We start from the raw sequence: 21,153 nt of genomic DNA on the forward strand, positions 1-21,153 counted from the left end.
GGAGTTGGGGTTCTGTTCAGCAGGCTGGCTGCAGTGGGGAAGAAGCTGTTCTTGTGGCGCGAGGTCCTGGTACTGATGGACCGGAGCCTCTTGCCAGAAGGGAGGGGCCGAAAGAGATTATGTCCTGGATGAGAGGGGTTGGCTACAATCCTGGCTGCCCGCCTCCAGGTCCTGGAGATGTGCAGCTCCTGGAGAGACGGGAGGTGGCAGCCGATCACCTTCTCTGCTGAGTGGATGACGCGTTGCAGCTTGGCCTTGTCTCTGGCCGTGGCCGCAGCGAACCAGACTGTGATGGAGGACGTGAGGGTGGATTCGATGATGGCGGTGTAAAAGTCTACCAGCATCTTTTCAGGGAGGTGAAACTTCTTCAGCTGCTTTAGGAAGTACATCCTCTGCTGGACCTTCTTAGTGATGGAGCTGATGTTCTGCTCCCACTTGAGGTCCTGGCTGATGATGGTTCCCAGGAAGCAGAAGGACTCCACAGAGGTCACCGGGGAGTCACAGAGGATGACAGGGGGGAGGGGGGCTGGGGCCTTCCTGAAGTCCACTGTCATCTCCACTGTCTTCAGAGCATTAAGCTCCAGGTTGTTAGCGCTGCACTATGACACCAGCCTGGCTATTTCACTCCTGTAGGCCGACTCATCTCCGTCAGAGATGAGGCCGATGAGTGTGGTGTCGTCAGCAAACTTCAGGAGTTTGACAGACAGGTGACCAGCTGTGCAGCTGTTTGTGTACAGGGAGAGTAACAGGGGTGAAAGGACACAGCCCTGGGGGGATCCGGTGCTTGTGGTCCGAGTATCTGAGACGAGCTTCCCCAGCCTCACATACTGCTGTCTGTCCGTCAGGAAGTCTGTGATCCACCTGCAGGTGGAGTCAGGCACATTCATCTTGGAGAGTTTTTAATACTAAAGATGTATGAAAGACATACCGAAAAAATATGTCTTTCAGTGTTTAACTGGCTGTCTTTGGATTATGCATGCCTGAATAATGGCCATTCTTACTCCTCATCTCTCTGTTCACTGCTTGCTAATTTACATAGCAGGGGTCCCAGCAGGAGGGGGCGGGGTTGTAACACGACTCCTTCAGCAGAGCCAGGCTGAGAGAGGCTTTGACATGTAAGATGTTAGATGTTAGAATGCCAGATGTTAGAATGACCAGTTCATTTTATATCTATGAAAATATTCAGGTAGCTATGGGACATGTTTAGCTATAGGTCTGTGAAAATTGGTGTCGATTGTTGAAACATAAGTTACCATAAAAAAATGTTTGTTTGGAGTCTAGACAGATTTAACACAGGTTTTTGGATGAAAAAGGATTTTTTATAAATCATCTGTTACACTTTTAAGTCTGAAAAAAATATGGAAGGCAGCAAACACAGATCCCTACCGTTTTTAATTTTTTTGTGCTGATATTTGAAAGATAAGTTATGCAAAAAAATAGGTGTTTGCAGTTTTGCCTAAAAAGACGTTTTCGGACCTTTTTGGATGAAATGATGTCTAAAAGTTCACCTGTAACTTCAATCATTCTGAATTTTTTTAGGAAGCAGTAGCAAATAAATGCCTATGAAAGTTGAATTCTTGGTGCTGATAACCTAAACAGAATTTATGCTAAAAATCTTTGTTCAGTCCAAAATTGTATAGGAAAAAAAGAGGTATGAAGTTTCTCATAGACCCTATTGTGTTACATATCAAAGCTGGAGGTTATTAAAGGCATCTAATTCTGAAATCTCAGCTTCCTGAGACAAACGGCTGATTTATAATAAATTTCTATTATTTGGGTGCACATAATCGACCACTTCCTGTTACGCAGGCACCGTCAGGTGTACACCCATGAAACTTCAGATTATGAGAGAGGACCCTTCTGAGTATCTCCAGTTTTAATTTCATGCACATCGGACAAAGCAAAGAGAAAATACAGGGCAGAATGTGCCCCATACAATAACTAGGTGGCGCTATAGAGCTCGTCCAAAGTTGTCATATCCATGGGTTCAGAATGGAAGCTTCATCATATCCATTGAAATTCAGTGAGATTGGACAAGGAATGGGCACATGAGAGCAACATTTGTGTGCATGGCGAGACGCCCAACTTTGCCGCTCTGTCAAGACCACACCCCTGCGTTGAAAGATATGTTTTTTATCAGAGTAAACTTCAATGGTTTTTCAACAGGTGGACGTCATTTTGAGGTGTGTCGGCTCATCCTACTTGGAGCAGTGATGCTCCAAGTAAAACATGTCATTTCCTGTTGTCAGCAGGTGGCGCTACACCTTTTCCGTATTCTTCCACTCCAGATGTGTTCAGAGTCAGACTACAATCATGCATACCAATTTGGGATCAAATTGGATTATGCATGGCTGAGTAATGGCCATTTTTCTTTTCATGGCGTGATTTCGAAACGCCTTCGAATTTTGACGTGCCGCCACGGTCACAAACGACCATAAAAACTTAAAAGCTTCGCAATTTAACATCAGACATGTGTCTAGTTTACAAAACCAAAGTTTGGAGTCATTGTTCACAAATCTCTAGGAGGAGTTCGTTCTAGAACGAGGCCTGCAAATGACCAAAATGCAGCAAAAATGACATATTGACATCAATATAGCAGACTTCCTGTGCAACTGACAGCTTGGTCCCAAGAGACTTTTTTGTAGGTTTCCATCTGATGAACATGTCCTGTAAATATCAAGCTTGTATGTTAAAGAACATGGCGGGGCTCGCGAAAACAAACATTGTAGGTGGCGCTATTGAGTCATTTTTGTGCACCCATGCGAGAGCTGTATATCTAAGGTGGAGATATGTAAGAGACATCTCATTCTGAAATCTCAGCCTCGTGATACAAACGGTTGATTTTTTATGAATTTTTAATTATCTGACTGCAACGCAATCAACCACTTCCTGTTTGGCGGTGGCTTGCGCAAGCACCGTCAGGTGTACGCCCATGAAACTTTAAACAATGAGAGAAGACCCTTGTGAGTATCTCCTGTTGTAATTTTATGAACGTCTGACAAAGCACAGAGAAAAGATAGGTCAAAATGTGACAAAAAATGTATTTGTTTATATCTAGGTGGCGCTATGGAGCTCGTCCAAGATTGTCATATCCATGGTTTCAGAATGGAAGCATCATCATCTCCATTGAATTTAAGTGAGATCGGACAAGGAATGTGCACGTGAGAGCAACTTTTGTGTGCATGGCGAGACGCCCAACTTCGCCGCTCTGTCACGACCACACCCCCGCATTGAAAGTTATGGCTTTTTGTCAGAGTAAACTTCAATGGCTTTTTAACAGGTGGATATCATTTTGAGGTGTGTCGGCTCATCCTACTTGGAGCAGTGATGCTCCAAGTCAAACATGTCATTTCCTCTTGCCAGCAGGTGGCGCTACACCTGTTCCGGATTCTTCCACTGCAGATGTGTTCAGAGTCAGACTGCAATCATGCACATAAATTTTGGATCAAATTGGATTATGCATGGCTGAATAATGGCCATTTTTCTTTTCATGGCGTGTTTTCAAAATGACCTCGAATTTTGACGCGCCGCCACGGTCACAAACAACCGTAAAAACTTAAAAGCTTCGCAATTTAACATCGGACATGGGTCTAGTTTACAAAACCAAAGTTTGGAGTCATTATTCATAAATCTCTAGGAGGAGTTCGTTCTAGAACGAGACCTGCAAATGTCCAAAATGCAGCAAAAATGACATATTGACATCAATATAGCAGACTTCCTGTGCAACTGACAGCTTGGTCCCAGGAGACTTTTTTGTAGGTTTCCATCTGATGGACATTCCTTGAAAAAATCAAGCTTGTATGTCAAAGCATGTGGCGGGGCTCGCCAAAACAAATTTTGTAGGTGGCGCTATCGAGCCATTTTTGTGCACCCATGTCAGTCTCCCATAAAATATAAAATTTTTCGCGACTCCTGATGTGTGTGCGAAATTTGGTGAGTTTTGGGGTATGTTAAAGGCCTCAAAAAGGCGACTGTTCCGTCGGAAGAAAAATAATAATTAAAGCTACAAGTAGCATTTAGCGGGCCCGAGCACGTGCCACCGCCTGGCACGAGCGACCGCCCCGTGAGCAACGCCCTGCTCGTGCCATTCTCGTTGTTTTTTCTTGTCCATTCTGGAGCTCCAAGATAATGTTAATATGACAGCAGCCTGTGGGGGAGGGGGGGGGGGGGGGACTGTAATCTGTTTCCTTAAAGGACAAAGACTTATGCATATAGCATGAAAAAAATTCTTAAATCTAAGCCTCGTTTAGACCTGCTCAATTTCTCATCAAGTAGAAGAAGGTTTTTATCAGATTAAAAAACAAGCAATGATGATAATTGCTATCACTGTTCCTAAGAATGAGAACAATAGAACTCATTCAATTTCCACTACAATGTCTAGATGAGTGTCAGCTATGTCTGATAACTTGGCCAATTAGCTGGACCGGGATCTTGCAAAGTGCAGAGGGTTTACGTCCAGTGTGATGAGTCTGTGGACGGCAACAGTACAGCATAGCCTTTGGTTTCCACAAGAGAAGAAATCCTGACACATCTGCCCTAACAGACAACTACAAGAGGAGTTGAAATGTATAACACGGTGAAGGAGTTTTTGTGCAGAAAAAGGTACCATTAGAAAAGCCAGTAGCAGTGACTGCAGACAGGTTTCATCACTCACTGTAAGCTGTAAAGCTGACCCAGACTTTCCAAAATGTCTGCATTACTGCTGCGTCATTCACCAGTAGGCCTTATGTGCAGAAGTGATTGGCTCTGGACACATAATGACTCCTATTGTGAAAATCATAAAAAAAACCTCAGCTGCAAAGCAAAACAGAACAGGATTTTTAAGGTGCTATTGGTGGAGATATCTGCTGAATATGGTGAATATGAATATGGTGAATCTGAACTTGTATTCTTGACTGACATTACTGGAAAACTAAACCACTTGATCTGCGAGCTGCAAGACATTGGCAAAACTATTTTTTTTATTGACCAGCCTGCCTGAGCCAGTGTTTTTCTTGTGGGGATCTTTTCTGCCAGGGCTTTCCGGCTTGGTCAGTGGATGTTGCTGCAGTTGTCTCCCTTGCTGGGACAGCTGGAGTTAAACATAGCAGCCTCACGGCTGTGAAGTGGAGCCCGTTGCTGTCCCAGTCTGGATGGGCACTGTGGTGATGTTCCAATGTTCAGGCTGGCTCCTGGTATGAAGAGATTCCCAATTACCATTTCCTAACCGCAGAGCCAAGGATGTGTTTACATGTTTAGGTCAAAAATGTGATGAACAGCTTCATGTTGTCTATTGATGTAAGTTTAAACCTAAACATGCCACCCTGTTACTAATCCAGTTGATGTGGTTCTCCACCTGTGTCTAGGTGATAGAAAAGCATTTTTTTATATTTAGAGCTCTAAGCAAACAAACAGTTGTCTATATAAAAGAGCTTTTACAATTGTGCACTTTTAGCAGGTCTCCGAATACATGTGACCAATGTATAATGGATTTTCACAGACTTTGTTTAAAACTGAAGGTGACAGAGACTTTGGAGAAGTGGCTACATTATTCTGGACTTTTTTGTTTCATCCACAGAAGAGTAAAATATGTGATTGATTTTGAAAAGCTGCTGAAAAATGTATCTTTTTAAAATTGCAATTTCTAATTTGGGTTTTACATTTTGTGTTCCATTTTTTGTGATTTTATTAGAAAGATTTGTTATTTATTTGGTGTTTAAAGGTGGTACATATTGTATATACACAATCTTCTTAGAGACATTTGCTATATGTTGTGTTTGTTGTCATTGTAGTTTAATTTTATTGGATGTATTGAAAGGAAATGAAAAGAAGTTGCAGCATTGATTAAAAAAAGCATAAAAGAGACATTTACTGTCTGATGTTACATCTGTAGGAGTGTACTGAGGCTGGGTTTTGTTTTGGAGCACATTCATATGTTTTGTTTGTAAAAAAAAAAAAAAGATAAAATATAAAGTTAATTGTATTTTGGATGAATAAAAAAGCAATGATTAGTGCTAAGGATGTATAAAAGACAAACAAAACAAAGGAAAATGCTGTATTTTAGGGTTGAACTAGGCTTTCTAACTGTTCTACTTTCTGTCTGCCACTCCTGGCTAATTTACATGTGAGCACACAGCCGGGGGTTGGGGGGGGGCTAACTCCACTCCTGCAGCAGGGAGACTGATGAAAAGCTTGAGGATGTAAGATTGAATAAATAAAATCCTAGAGTTGACCAGTTCATTTTATAAATGTAAATATTTTTTATTTTGGTGCTGATAAACTAAACAGAAGTTATGATAAAAATATTTGCTTGAGTCAAAATGTCCCAAAATTTGCTTTTAGCACAATAGGGTGATTAAGGTGGTTAAATGTTTCTCCTACGTATAGTGCTGCTTTTCAAACGTGGAGCTTTGTAGGACGCATCTAATTCTGAAATCTCAGCTTCCTGAGACAAACGGCTGATTTCCTATAAAGCTTGATTATATGACTGCAACGGAATCGACCACTTCCTGTTTGGCAGTGCCTTACGCAGGCACCGTCAGATGTGCAGCCATGAAACTTGAGATGATGAGAGAAGAGCCTTCTGAGTATCTCCAGTTTTAATTTCATGCACATCGAAAAAAGCACATAGAAAATACAGGGCAGAATGTGCCCCATGCAATAACTAGGTGGCGCTATAGAGCTTGTCCAAAGTTGTCATATCCATGGGTTCAGAATGGAAGCTTCATCATATCCATTGAAATTCAGTGAGATTGGACAAGGAATGTGCACATGAGAGCAACATTTGTCTGCATGGCGAGACGCCCAACTTTGCCGCTCTGTCAAGACCACACCCCCGCATTGAAAGTTATGGCTTTTTATCAGAGTAAACTTCAATGGCTTTTCAACAGGTGGACGTCATTTTGAGGTGTGTCGGCTCATCCTACTTGGAGCAGTGATGCTCCAAGTAAAACATGTCATTTCCTGTTGCCAACAGGTGGCGCTACACCTGTTTCGGATTTTTCGACTGCAGATGTGTTCAAAGTCAGACTACAATCATGCACAACAAATTTGGATCAGATTAGATTATTTATGGCTGAGTAATGGCCATTTTTCTTTTCATGGCGTGATTTCGAAACAACCTCAAATTTTGACGCGCCGCCACGGTCACAAACAACCGTAAAAACTTAAAAGCTTCGCAATTTAATATTGGACATGTGTTTAGTGTACAAAACCAAAGTTTGGAGTCATTGTTCAAAAATCTCTAGGAGGAGTTCGTTCTAGAACGAGGCCTGCAAATTACCAAAATACACCAAAAATGACATATTGACATCAATATAGCAGACTTCCTGTGCAACTGACAGCTTGGTACCAAGAGACTTTTTTGTAGGTTTTCATCTGATGAACATGTCCTGTAAAAATCAAGCTTGTATGTTAAAGAACATGGCGGGGCTCTCAAAAACAATTATGGTAGGTGGCGCTATTGAGCCGTTTTTGTTCACCCATGCAAGTGCTGTATATCTAAGTTGGAGATATTTATGAGGCATCTCATTCTGAAATCTCAGCCTCGTGATACAAACGGCTGATTTTTTATGAATTTTTAATTATCTGACTGCAACGCAATCAACCACTTCCTGTTTGGTGGTGGCTTGCGCAGGCACCGTCAGATGTACACCCATGAAACTTTAGACGATGAGAGAAGACCCTTATGAGTATCTCCTGCTGTAATTTTATGAATGTCGGACAAAGCACAGAGAAAAGATAGGTCAGAATGTGACATAAAATGTATTTGTCAATATCTAGGTGGCGCTATGGAGTTCGTCCAAGATTGTCATATCCATTGGTTCAGAATGGAAGCCTCATCACCTCTATTGAATTTCAGTGAGATTGGACAAGGAATGTGCACGTGAGAGCAACTTTTGTGTGCATGGCGAGACGCCCAACTTCACCGCTCTGTCACGACCACACCCCCGCATTGAAAGTTATGGCTTTTTATCAGAGTAAACTTCAATGGCTTTTCAACAGGTGGACATCATTTTGAGGTGTGTTGGCTCATCCTACTCGGAGCAGTGATGCTCCAAGTAAAACATGTAATTTCCTTTTGCCAGCAGGTGGCGCTACACCTGTTCTGGATTTTTCCACTTCTGATGTGGTCAGGGTCAGACTACAATCATGCATATCAATTTTGGATCAGATTGGATTTTGCATGGCTGAGTAATGGCCGTTTTTCTTTTCATGGCGTGTTTTCAAAATGACCTCCATTTTCGACGCGCCGCCACGGTCACAAACATCCGTAAAAACTTAAAAGCTTCGCAATTTAACATCGGACATGTGTCTAGTTTACAAAACCAAAGTTTGGAGTCATTACTCCAAAATCTCTAGGAGGAGTTCGTTCTAGAGCGAGGCCTGCAAATGTCCAAAATGAAGCAAAAATTACATATTGACCTCAATATATCAGACTTCCTGTGCGAGTGACAGGTGGGTCCTTTCAGACTTTTTTGTAGGTCTCCATCTGAAGAACATGCCCTGTAAAAATCAAGCTTGTACGTTAAAGCGTATGCGGGGCGTCGGGACAAAAGTCACTGTAGGTGGCGCTATCGAGCCGTTTTTGTGCGCCCATGCCAATCTCCTATAAAATACGAAATTTTTCGCGACTCCTGATGTGTGTGCCAAATTTGGTGAGTTTTGGGGTATGTTAAAGGCCTCAAAAAGGCGACTCTTCCGGTAGAATAATAATAATAATAATAATTAAAGCTACAAGTAGCATTTAGCGGGCCCGAGCACGTGCCACCGCCTGGCACGAGCGACCGCCCCGTGAGCAACGCCCTGCTTGAGCCATTCTCGTTGTTTTTTCTTGTCCATTCTGGAGCTCCAAGATAATGTTAATATGACAGCAGCCTGTGGGGGGGGGGGGGGGGGACTGTAATCTGTTTCCTTAAAGGACAAAGACTTATGCATATAGCATGAAAAAAATTCTTAAATCTAAGCCTCGTTTAGACCTGCTCAATTTCTCATCAAGTAGAAGAAGGTTTTTATCAGATTAAGAAACAAGCAATGATGATAATTGCTATCACTGTTTCTAAGAATGAGAACAATAGAACTCATTCAATTTCCACTACAATGTCTAGATGAGTGTCAGCTATGTCTGATAACTTGGCCAATTAGCTGGACCGGGATCTTGCAAAGTGCAGAGGGTTTACGTCCAGTGTGATGAGTCTGTGGACGGCAACAGTACAGCATAGCCTTTGGTTTCCACAAGAGAAGAACTCCTGACACATCTGCCCTAACAGACATCTACAAGAGGAGTTGAAATGTATAACACGGTGAAGGAGTTTTTGTGCAGAAAAAGGTACCATTAGAAAAGCCAGTAGCAGTGACTGCAGACAGGTTTCATCACTCACTGTAAGCTGTAAAGCTGACGCAGACTTTCCAAAATGTCTGCATTACTGCTGCGTCATTCACCAGTAGGCCTTATGTGCAGAAGTGATTGGCTCTGGACACATAATGACTCCTATTGTGAAAATCATAAAAAAAACCTCAGCTGCAAAGCAAAACAGAACAGGATTTTTAAGGTGCTATTGGTGGAGATATCTGCTGAATATGGTGAATATGAATATGGTGAATCTGAACTTGTATTCTTGACTGACATTACTGGAAAACTAAACCACTTGATCTGCGAGCTGCAAGACATTGGCAAAACTATATTTTTTTATTGACCAGCCTGCCTGAGCCAGTGTTTTTCTTGTGGGGATCTTTTCTGCCAGGGCTTTCCAGCTTGGTCAGTGGATGTTGCTGCAGTTGTCTCCCTTGCTGGGACAGCTGGAGTTAAACATAGCAGCCTCACGGCTGTGAAGTGGACCCCGTTGCTGTCCCAGTCTGGGTGGGCACTGTGGTGATGTTCCAATGTTCAGGCTGGCTCCTGGTATGAAGAGATTCCCAATTACAATTTCCTAACCGCAGAGCCAAGGATGTGTTTACATGTTTAGGTCAAAAATGTGATGAACAGCTTCATGTTGTCTATTGATGTAAGTTTAAACCTAAACATGTTTCCCTGTTACTAATCCAGTTGATGTGGTTCTCCACCTGTGTCTAGGTGATAGAAAAGCATTTTTTTATATTTAGAGCTCTAAGCAAACAAACAGTTGTCTATATAAAAGAGCTTTTACAATTGTGCACTTTTAGCAGGTCTCTGAATACATGTGACCAATGTATAATGGATTTTCACAGACTTTGTTTAAAACTGAAGGTGACAGAGACTTTGGAGAAGTGGCTACATTATTCTGGACTTCTTTGTTTCATCCACAGAAGAGTAAAATATGTGATTGATTTTGAAAAGCTGCTGAAAAATGTATCTTTTTAAAATTGCAATTTCTAATTTGGGTTTTACATTTTGTGTTCCATTTTTTGTGATTTTATTAGAAAGATTTGTTATTTATTTGGTGTTTAAAGGTGGTACATATTGTATATACACAATCTTCTTAGAGACATTTGCTATATGTTGTGTTTGTTGTCATTGTAGTTTAATTTTATTGGATGTATTGAAAGGAAATGAAAAGAAGTTGCAGCATTGATTAAAAAAGCATAAAAGAGACATTTACTGTCTGATATTACATCTGTAGGAGTGTACTGAGGCTGGGTTTTGTTTTGGAGCACATTCATATGTTTTGTTTGTAAAAAAAAAAAAAAAAGATAAAATATAAAGTTAATTGTATTTTGGATGAATAAAAAAGCAATGATTAGTGCTAAGGATGTATAAAAGACAAACAAAACAAAGGAAAATGCTGTATTTTAGGGTTGAACTAGGCTTTCTAACTGTTCTACTTTCTGTCTGCCACTCCTGGCTAATTTACATGTGAGCACACAGCCGGGGGTTGGGGGGGGGCTAACTCCACTCCTGCAGCAGGGGAGACTGATGAAAAGCTTGAGGATGTAAGATTGAATAAATAAAATCCTAGAGTTGACCAGTTCATTTTATAAATGTAAATATTTTTTATTTTGGTGCTGATAAACTAAACAGAAGTTATGATAAAAATATTTGCTTGAGTCAAAATGTCCAAAAATTTGCTTTTAGCACAATAGGGTGATTAAGGTGGTTAAATGTTTCTCGTACGTATAGTGCTGCTTTTCAAACGTGGAGCTTTGTAGGACGCATCTAATTCTGAAATCTCAGCTTCCTGAGACAAACGGCTGATTTCCTATAAAGCTTGATTATATGACTGCAACGGAATCGACCACTTCCTGTTTGGCAGTGCCTTACGCAGGCACCGTCAGATGTGCAGCCATGAAACTTGAGATGATGAGAGAGGACCCTTCTGAGTATCTCCAGTTTTAATTTCATGCACATCGGACAAAGCACAGAGAAAATACAGGGCACAATGTGCCCCATGCAATAACTAGGTGGCGCTATAGAGCTCGTCCAAAGTTGTCATATCCATGGGTTCAGAATGGAAGCTTCATCATATCCATTGAAATTCAGTGAGATTGGACAAGGAATGTGCACATGAGAGCAACATTTGTCTGCATGGCGAGACGCCCAACTTTGCCGCTCTGTCAAGACCACACCCCGCATTGAAAGTTATGGCTTTTTATCAGAGTAAACTTCAATGGTTTTTCAACAGGTGGACGTCATTTTGAGGTGTGTCGGCTCATCCTACTTGGAGCAGTGATGCTCCAAGTAAAACATGTCATTTCCTGTTGCCAACAGGTGGCGCTACACCTGTTTCGGATTTTTCGACTGCAGATGTGTTCAAAGTCAGACTACAATCATGCACAACAAATTTGGATCAGATTAGATTATTTATGGCTGAGTAATGGCCATTTTTCTTTTCATGGCGTGATTTCGAAACGACCTCAAATTTTGACGCGCCGCCACGGTCACAAACAACCGTAAAAACTTAAAAGCTTCGCAATTTAATATTGGACATGTGTTTAGTTTACAAAACCAAAGTTTGGAGTCATTGTTCAAAAATCTCTAGGAGGAGTTCGTTCTAGAACGAGGCTTGCAAATGACCAAAATACACCAAAAATGACATATTGACACCAATATAGCAGACTTCCTGTGCAACTGACAGCTTGGTACCAAGAGACTTTTTTGTAGGTTTTCATCTGATGAACATGTCCTGTAAAAATCAAGCTTGTATGTTAAAGAACATGGCGGGGCTCTCAAAAACAAACATGGTAGGTGGCGCTATTGAGCCGTTTTTGTTCACCCATGCAAGTGCTGTATATCTAAGTTGGAGATATTTATGAGGCATCTCATTCTGAAATCTCAGCCTCGTGATACAAACGGCTGATTTTTTATGAATTTTTAATTATCTGACTGCAACGCAATCAACCACTTCCTGTTTGGTGGTGGCTTGCGCAGGCACCGTCAGGTGTACACCCATGAAACTTTAGACGATGAGAGAAGACCCTTATGAGTATCTCCTGTTGTAATTTTATGAATGTCGGACAAAGCAAAGAGAAAATACAGGTCAGAATGTGACATAAAATGTATTTGTCAATATCTAGGTGGCGCTATGGAGTTCGTCCAAGATTGTCATATCCATTGGTTCAGAATGAAAGCCTCATCACCTCTATTGAATTTCAGTGAGATTGGACAAGGAATGTGCACGTGAGAGCAACTTTTGTGTGCATGGCGAGACGCCCAACTTCACAGCTCTGTCACGACCACACCCCCGCATTGAAAGTTATGGCTTTTTATCAGAGTAAACTTCAATGGCTTTTCAACAGGTGGACATCATTTTGAGGTGTGTCGGCTCATCCTACTTTGAGCAGTGATGCTCCAAGTAAAACATGTCATTTCCTTTTGCCAGCAGGTGGCGCTACACCTGTTCTGGATTTTTCCACTTCTGATGTGGTCAGGGTCAGACTACAATCATGCATATCAATTTTGGATCAGATTGGATTTTGCATGGCTGAGTAATGGCCATTTTTCTTTTCATGGCGTGTTTTCAATATGACCTCCATTTTCGACGCACCGCCACGGTCACAAACATCCGTAAAAACTTAAAAGCTTCGCAATTTAACATCGGACATGTGTCTAGTTTACAAAACCAAAGTTTGGAGTCATTACTCCAAAATCTCTAGGAGGAGTTCGTTCTAGAGCGAGGCCTGCAAATGTCCAAAATGAAGCAAAAATGACATATTGACCTCAATATATCAGAATTCCTGTGCGAGTGACAGGTGGGTCCTTTCAGACTTTTTTGTAGGTCTCCATCTGAAGAACATGCCCTGTAAAATTCAAGCTTGTACGTTAAAGCGTATGCGGGGCGTCGGGACAAAAGTCACTGTAGGTGGCGCTATCGAGCCGTTTTTGTGCGCCCATGCCAATCTCCTATAAAATACGAAATTTTTCGCGACTCCTGATGTGTGTGCCAAATTTGGTGAGTTTTGGGGTATGTTAAAGGCCTCAAAAAGGCGACTCTTCCGGTAGAATAATAATAATAATAATAATAATAATAATAAACATTCGAATTACAATAGGGTCCTTGCACTCCGTGCTCGGGCCCTAATAATAATAATAATAAACATTCGAATTACAATAGGGTCCTTGCACTCCGTGCTCGGGCCCTAATAATAATAATCCGAGTAAATACAATAGGGTCCTTGCACTCCGTGCTCGGGCCCTAATAATAATAATAAACATTCGAATTACAATAGGGTCCTTGCACTCCGTGCTCGGGCCCTAATAAACATTCGAATTACAATAGGGTCCTTGCACTCCGTGCTCGGGCCCTAATAAACCTAACAGATACAATAGGGTCCTTGCACTCCGTGCTCGGGCCCTAATAATAATAAACCTAACAGATACAATAGGGTCCTTGCACTCCGTGCTCGGGCCCTAATAAACCTAACAGATACAATAGGGTCCTTGCACTCCGTGCTCGGGCCCTAATAATAAACCTAACAGATACAATAGGGTCCTTGCACTCCGTGCTCGGGCCCTAATAATAATAATAATAATAAACCTAACAGATACAATAGGGTCCTTGCACTCCGTGCTCGGGCCCTAATAAACCTAACAGATACAATAGGGTCCTTGCACTCCGTGCTCGGGCCCTAATAATAATAATAATAAACCTAACAGATACAATAGGGTCCTTGCACTCCGTGCTCGGGCCCTAATTACACGACACCGAAAAAAAAAAAAAACAACAATAGTTTATTTTAACCATGTTTTGTGTATGAACTACAAAGTCTGGTCTCTATAATCAGTCTTCATATATTTTTAAAGGTCAGGAAATAATGTGTACATGAAAATCAATCTCTTATTTTGTTACAGCATGTTTCTCTATGTTCACTTTTAGAACAGGTTGTTGGCACATGGAAAAAAAAAGAAACATTTTTTATTGTTATTTTTATTCTCAAAATGTGTTTTATACAAATCTACCACTAAAACAGCATTCCCTCTCAGAAGATTAAGAAAAGAAAAACTGTGTGGAAAAGAAATCAGGAATATGGAGCAAACATATTTGATATCTTACATCCATGAGACGCCGTGACTAAAATGCAACTAATTTACCATTGACGTTTTCAGACATTTTACCTTCAACTAAATGTGAGAAGAAATGGTTACAGTTTCCAGAAAAAAAAATGACTCTGGTGTGATCTACATACAAAACTGAAACACAGAAAATAATTAGCTATTCCCAGGTCAATCTGTTATGGGATGTGCACAGATTTGATGTTGTATAATGAATCTGGTCAATACAAAAATAAAGATTTTCCCCTTTTTCTGTTAGAATTCAATTGAGGATCACATTATGTTACAGGACTTTTCAAAATGTTGATATATTACCCATTTATTACCTAATAATTTGGGATCTGTTTGACCAGTTTAACATTCCTGATCCAAACTTAAAACATGAGTGTTTATGCTCAACAAACAATTACAACCTGCAGACAACTGCCCTACACTACGTATTTCGGAAAGACTGGTAAATATTGATAAAATGATTTGTATTTTTCATTAATCTGAAGTGTTTTAGGTGACGAGTAAACTACTGGGTAAAGTAGAAGGGGCTTTTTCTGTTGTGCTTCTTGCACAATAATCTGTTATTGTGGGTTATTGATGGACAACATGAGTGGACTATGTTTCATTGGCAGATCAGGTAATGTTTGCAATTCACCATCTGGCATATTCGGGAAAACTTATAATAGATTTCTGGGAAAAACAAAACAAAAAAACAACTGGTGGCTCAATTTACATACATTGTTTATACTCATTTTTACTTTGGGGTTTAAATGCTTCTTTTGCACTTAAATAAGCATGTTGAAGGTTAAAAGTAGAAATCAAGAAAACAATTGTATGTATGCATTGATAGAATTTACCTGAAATAAAATGAGCCCACAGATAAACTGCATAGTTAATTATACACACAGATTGTTTAAAGTTGTAGGTGAAGTGTTGGCATTTAGGTTTGCGTAATGTAATGTCAATCCACAAAGTGTTTTTTTTTTTATATATAAATCTCGTATGAATCTTACCTAGAGCTCTAACTTATTTGAAATAAATCTAGTACCATCTGCCAAATGTCTGCCTAACCACTGCATTTATGGTCCCTGGCACCATTTTTCACAGTGGGGGACTTTGAAATGGTTTCCAGGATATGGAAGCCTGCAGAGCTGTGTCCACCCAAAGCCCATGGGCACGTCAATTAAAATGTAAATTGTGTTGTTGCTAAGGGAGAGGCAGAAAGGCAGGTGCAACTCCAACATCTGCTCGATGCCTGGTCTCCCACATTCAAGCCTGAATGTAAAGCCTTTTGTAGTCTTGCCACTGAGGGCCAAGTCTTATGGTTGGCAGGGGCATGCTGAGAATTTGGGGCTGCCAAGGATCTCCATGTCCAAATGTGGCTCTTAGATGACAGGCAATGTGCTCAGACAGCTGTATGAAGGCCTTGAGATCCATTTGATTCAGACAGCACTCCTGCTGTATGTAAAAGTTGCCATTTAAAGCTATTGTCTTAAAATTCCAAGTGGCATAGAGTAAACGTGAAGTCAGATTTAGCCACATCAAGACTGATATGACTTTCATCTAGCTCCATTAAAATAACCTAAGTAATTTTAATGCCGATTTGACTTTTGATCACCTCTAATGCAGTCAATTATAAGTTTCCTATAACAATGACATATTGTCTGACAGAGCCTGGGAAGTTTAGTCAAAACAGATTTAGGATTAGCAATGAAATCTTATTTAGCATACACTTTAAAAACAGACATACAGATCAATAACATTTAATAATTTAAAAAATATCAATGATAGTGGTTCTCTACTGTAACAGCAATAGAAAGCATAAATGAATGGTCTGTTGTATTAAGTTTCTTATTGTCAGATTTGTAAACAATGCTTGGCATAAGTAAATGATGGATTATGGTCAATTAAAAAAAAATAATAATTGTGTCACTCAGCACAACATGACATACAAGTGTTTAATTCAGTTTCAGGTGGTCACAAATGATTTCATCACTTCATCCACAGCTGGAGCAATCCCTAATGTGCTTTAAATTTCTTTGTTACCTAGAGAAAAAGTGGTTACACATCAGACCTTTAATATGTTGTTACACTATGGGAAAAACTCAAATACAATCATTATTAACTTTTTTCTTCAACACATACGCCCTTACTTATTATAAAAGCATATTTGATGCCTAAAACAATCTTGTGAAATGACAAGAAGTGAAAAAGAGAACCATGGATTAAATGATGAAAATAAAAAGCTGAACTATTTTTTTTTTTTATTCAACCACAATATTTTTTTTTCTTAAATAAATAGCTTCTGTTTTGTAAAGACACTTTTTGAAACAGTAGACATACTCTTGATTCCAAAGTCACTGAAATAACATCACCAACCAGTCATTTTTTTCTGGATATCAGTCTTTTCCTCCATGTGTGACTTCCAGTTCTCCTGACAGGTTGTAAGCATTGTTCTGTCAGTAATGCCACTATGTAGTTCCATTTATTGACTTGTTTTTATGTTTCACAAAAGTTTTAGATTTGAGTTTCTTGCACATTATCTTTAGAACTGGCACGGATTAACAAAGGTTCGTGCGCTGAACTGTGTATGGAATTGATAGTGGAGGCATGGTTGTATGCAGACTTATAGGTGTTGTAATGGTTCAGGTGCTCATGCTCAAGAGGAGGCAGAGTCAAATGGCCTTCCATGCCTGGGCCCCCGCAGTCCTCATCCACATTGATTATCTCAATGGTGCGTGTTGGTGCGTGGTGGTTTTGCTGGTGGTGCTGTTTACGCATCTTGTAAAAGATTATTAGCATGACGGCTGCCATAAGTGTTATGGCAACAAAGCAGCCAATGATGATCTTGGTTGTTTTCATTACCTCATCCAAGCCATTCATTGAGCCCTCCGTGACAGGGTTAGTGTAGGTCTTCTCTGTGACACGGGTGGACATTGAGGTTCTGACTGTGGTGGTAGTTGTAGAAGTTGGGGAAATGGCCTCCCATGTACTGGCAGAGGGTGTGGGGCCCACCTTCTGTTGCACGATTGTAGTGAAGCCTTCATTATGCGTAGTTTCTATCGTCTCCACTGTCACTGTAGTAAAGTAGCTGAAAGTGCTGTTCTCTGTAGAAGACACATTGAGTGTTGCAGATGCTGTTGTGTTTCCTGCAGAATTACTGACCATACATGTATATGTGCCAGTGTCTTGCATGGTCACGTTGGTAAAGTTCAGTGTACCATCGTTCAACACCGATATTCTGACCTTGTATGCACCATGTGTCATGATAGAGCCATTGGGTGTAATCCAGCTGACTGAGGTCAACGAGCTGGCTCTGCATTTCAACTCCGCAGCACTTCCCTCTGTCACATTTAGGTCTGCAGGAGGCTCCACGATAACAGGAGCATAACAGTGAAAGTAATTCTGGTCCAGCTCTCCAATGTACCGCCCCTTATGATGGGAGGGTGAGCTGCAGCGGGCACAGCAGCTGGTGTTGGCTGGCACCATCTCTTTAAGCCACCAGCTTAACCACAGGATGTCACAGTTGCAATTCCATGGGTTGTGATGTAAGTGCACCCTCTCCAGGTGATGCAAAGGGGTGAAAAGATCATGGGGCAAAAGAGTAAGGTTATTGTGAGCAAGATTAAGCTCCACAAGTGACTGCAGGTCATCAAAGGAGTTTCTCTCTATGGTTTGGATCTGCGCATGCATCATCCAAAGCTTTTGCAAGTGGACAAGCCCTTTAAAGGAACCGGGCCGGATTACAGATAGCTGATTTCCAGACATCTCAAGCTCATCCAGTTTTACCAGTGGAACAAGATTAGGTATTTCCTTCAGATTGCACATTCCCAAGTTTAAGTAACGCAGATTACTCAACCCTTCAAAGGCCCCCTCTGATATGTAGGAAAGGCGTTTGAGCTCTCCAAGATCCAGCCTTCTTAATGAAGGAACTCTGTTAAAAGCATATGATTGGATGCTTTCTATTGGGTTATTCCGAAGCCAAAGCTCTTTTAGTTTGGATAGGTAGTCAAATGCCCCAATAGGGATGATGGTGAGGCGGTTATCAAAAAGTTCCAAGGTATTGAGGCTGGCCAGTCCATTGAAAGCCCCAAGTTCTATTTTACGTATGTGGTTTTTACTCAGCTGGAGAATCTCTAAATGTCTTAAGTGCTTGAAACTGTCCACTTTAATGACCTGAATGAGATTTTCCTGCAGGTTCAGGTAGCGTGTATTAGTAGAAATGCCATCGGGAACTTCTCTCAGGCCTCTGCGGGTGCAAATGACTTTGCTGAACTGGTTACTACAGGAGCAGACAGAGGGACACGTCTGAGCACGCACCAGTCCTGCCACCACAAGCAGCTGGAGGGCCAGGAGCAGTACAAGTAAATGGTCGGACAAGGCCCGGTTCCACCTAGGACCTCGCATCATCTGCAGCTTCTGGGAGGATGTCATCTTGTTGAACATTCATAATTTATTGACTGGTCCCTCACTCCTTTAGACGAGGATTCAGGTGCACTAGAATGAAATCAGAAACAGAAAAGATAAGTATCACAATATGTACTTGAGAATTCAAAACTCACAGATTCATGCTTTGGAAAAAGTATACACAAAAACTAACTTTTAATGATTTATAATGCATTGCATACACATTTGTAAAGCCCTGACTTTATGTGCGTGCTTTAGAAAACATTTCTGTCTCAGGCACAGTGTCCTTGCACTTTCAAGTGAAGTCATACAAAAGACGATCACGGAGGAGCATTTGACTGCTGTGTTGCATCTCTGCAGAAGGAGGGAATCAAGAAAGAAAAGCTACAATGGCTGTGTTGTGTGATTTATATTTCAGACAACAGGGCTCAAATAACAAGGGATCTTGCCACCCACCACTCCTATGATCAAAGTAACATATCTAGAAATGTTTGATTATAACTCACAGTTCCTCAAAGGCATGCATGGAACTGCGATACCAAATTGGGAATTCAAAATAGAATGTGTGAACTTTGTGAACAGAATTGTGGCAGCAAAGAACTCTGCTCCACAAGTTTTCTCTACAAACACACACACACCTCTTTTTTAAACATAAAATCTTCAATACAAAAAAAACGTCTAGAACTGGTGGTTGTAGCTAATAAAGTGTGATCCAGGCACTGAAATTCAACAATTCATAACTTTTTTTTTTAATCTCAGCAATCAATTTGCCTGAAGCAAATTTACTGATGTTTAATAGAAGAAGAGGGATTAATACAAATATACTTCTTCTACGATTAAAGTGTTTTCTTAAAAAATATAACAATTCTCAACAAATTCTTTATCGTCTTTGTTCAAGCTAATGAGCAGTTTATTAGCATTCTTAATCTCTCCTTGAGAGAAACTAGACTGAATAAGTGCTTTAGTCACAAGAGGATGTGCAATATGTACTGTTATCTAAAATGTGAAAATTAAATTTCTTTTGTTTTTTTGGATGTTAGTCATAAAATTGATAATAAATCCCATGTCCTTTTTAATTTGAGGGAGATATACAAAACAACTAGGCAGATGGTAAATACACATTCAGTCAGCCTGACTGAATATCTTAGTTGCACACACTAATACAAGGGTTGACCCATATGTATTTTAATTTGTAATGATAATGTAAGTTACATATACTTATGACGTACGGGGGATGCTGTCATATGGTGCCCTTTATGCAGCACTTGAGTAATTAGTAAAGCCTTAGTCACATGCACCCATACGCGGGTTGACCTGTATGGGTGCTGCCGGTTTTTGGGTTGTCAGGGCCCGTAGAGGGTCGGAGAAAGGAGTGGCTTTAACTTAAGGGGAGATCAGGTGTGTCTTACCAGCTCCCTTGAGGCACGTGCGACCACTGTGGGGGACGTTTGGGAAAATGGAACATACCATTGTCGTCCATGTGGTAAGTGTATCATAAAGCGTTTGAGGATATTGTAAGTTGCATCAATACTGAGGTGCAAGTACTGGATCCTTACTGAATGTGCACAACTGCTGCACACAAAGAGTGTTCATGCGATAAGGAAGTGCCTGTACGACACCTACACAAACTACACTCAGTCTAATTTCTTCATTTCTAACAAACAAATTGCGCAAGGAGGACACACTTGTCACTCAAACGGCACTATCCCATTGTGCAGTGCTCAGGAATGGGAGGGGTTAAAACTATTAAACCTCCTTACAATGTGTGTCTCACTTAATTCACCGTTTCTTATCCATATGTGTTGTATAAGTGTTCTCTACGACCTGTCACCCGCAGCATGCTGGAAGAAAAAAGGTAGATGAACATTTTCAGTCTATAAGCTCACCAAGTGGTCTACGACCTTAATATACTGTGTAGCCACCTGCGTGCCTCGTACAGGTTTCCCCATTTTTCACCTGCAGACACCTGTAAGGGCAGTTGTAAGTAAGGCATAACTATTGAGATTGAGTTTTAGCGATTTATAAAATGTGAGTAATTAACTAGTCCTGAATACTGCCTAGAGTGCAAGTTTTCCTTCCGTTCATTTCAACTCGATTAATCCTGGAGGAAAAATCAATTGTTGTATTATTTTCAAGTATACAGTATACACTTTGAAATACTCTTCTAACATCACTTTTGTTTAGTCTTGAATTGTTATTAATTAAATGTATGTGCAGAGTGGGAAAAACCCATTTTTTTTTTTTTATGTATAACCAAAAAAGGAGTTTGCAGAGTGGAATTGTTATAAAAAACACTGACGTTGAAGCTAAAA

The 21,153-nt window shown here is 40.7% G+C and overlaps 1 protein-coding gene across 2 annotated transcripts in view; it reads right to left on the bottom strand.

Annotated features, from left to right (window-relative positions):
- Positions 1 to 14,102: 14,102 nt before the first annotated feature.
- lrrc4ca (leucine rich repeat containing 4C, genome duplicate a) overlaps positions 14,103 to 21,153 on the bottom strand; it is a 123,835-nt gene continuing 116,784 nt past the window's right edge. For both annotated transcript variants that reach the window (XM_078948905.1, XM_078948904.1), the window contains one exon: positions 14,103 to 18,931. In XM_078948905.1, coding sequence (XP_078805031.1) covers positions 16,952 to 18,880 — 1,929 coding nt within the window. In that variant the 5' untranslated portion in view covers positions 18,881 to 18,931 and the 3' untranslated portion in view covers positions 14,103 to 16,951. The remainder of the gene's footprint in view (positions 18,932 to 21,153) is intronic.

This window comes from Oryzias latipes, chromosome 6 (assembly GCF_053564925.1).
Source record: "Oryzias latipes strain Hd-rR chromosome 6, Olatipes_Hd-rR_3.1".
Taxonomy (NCBI): domain Eukaryota; kingdom Metazoa; phylum Chordata; class Actinopteri; order Beloniformes; family Adrianichthyidae; genus Oryzias; species Oryzias latipes.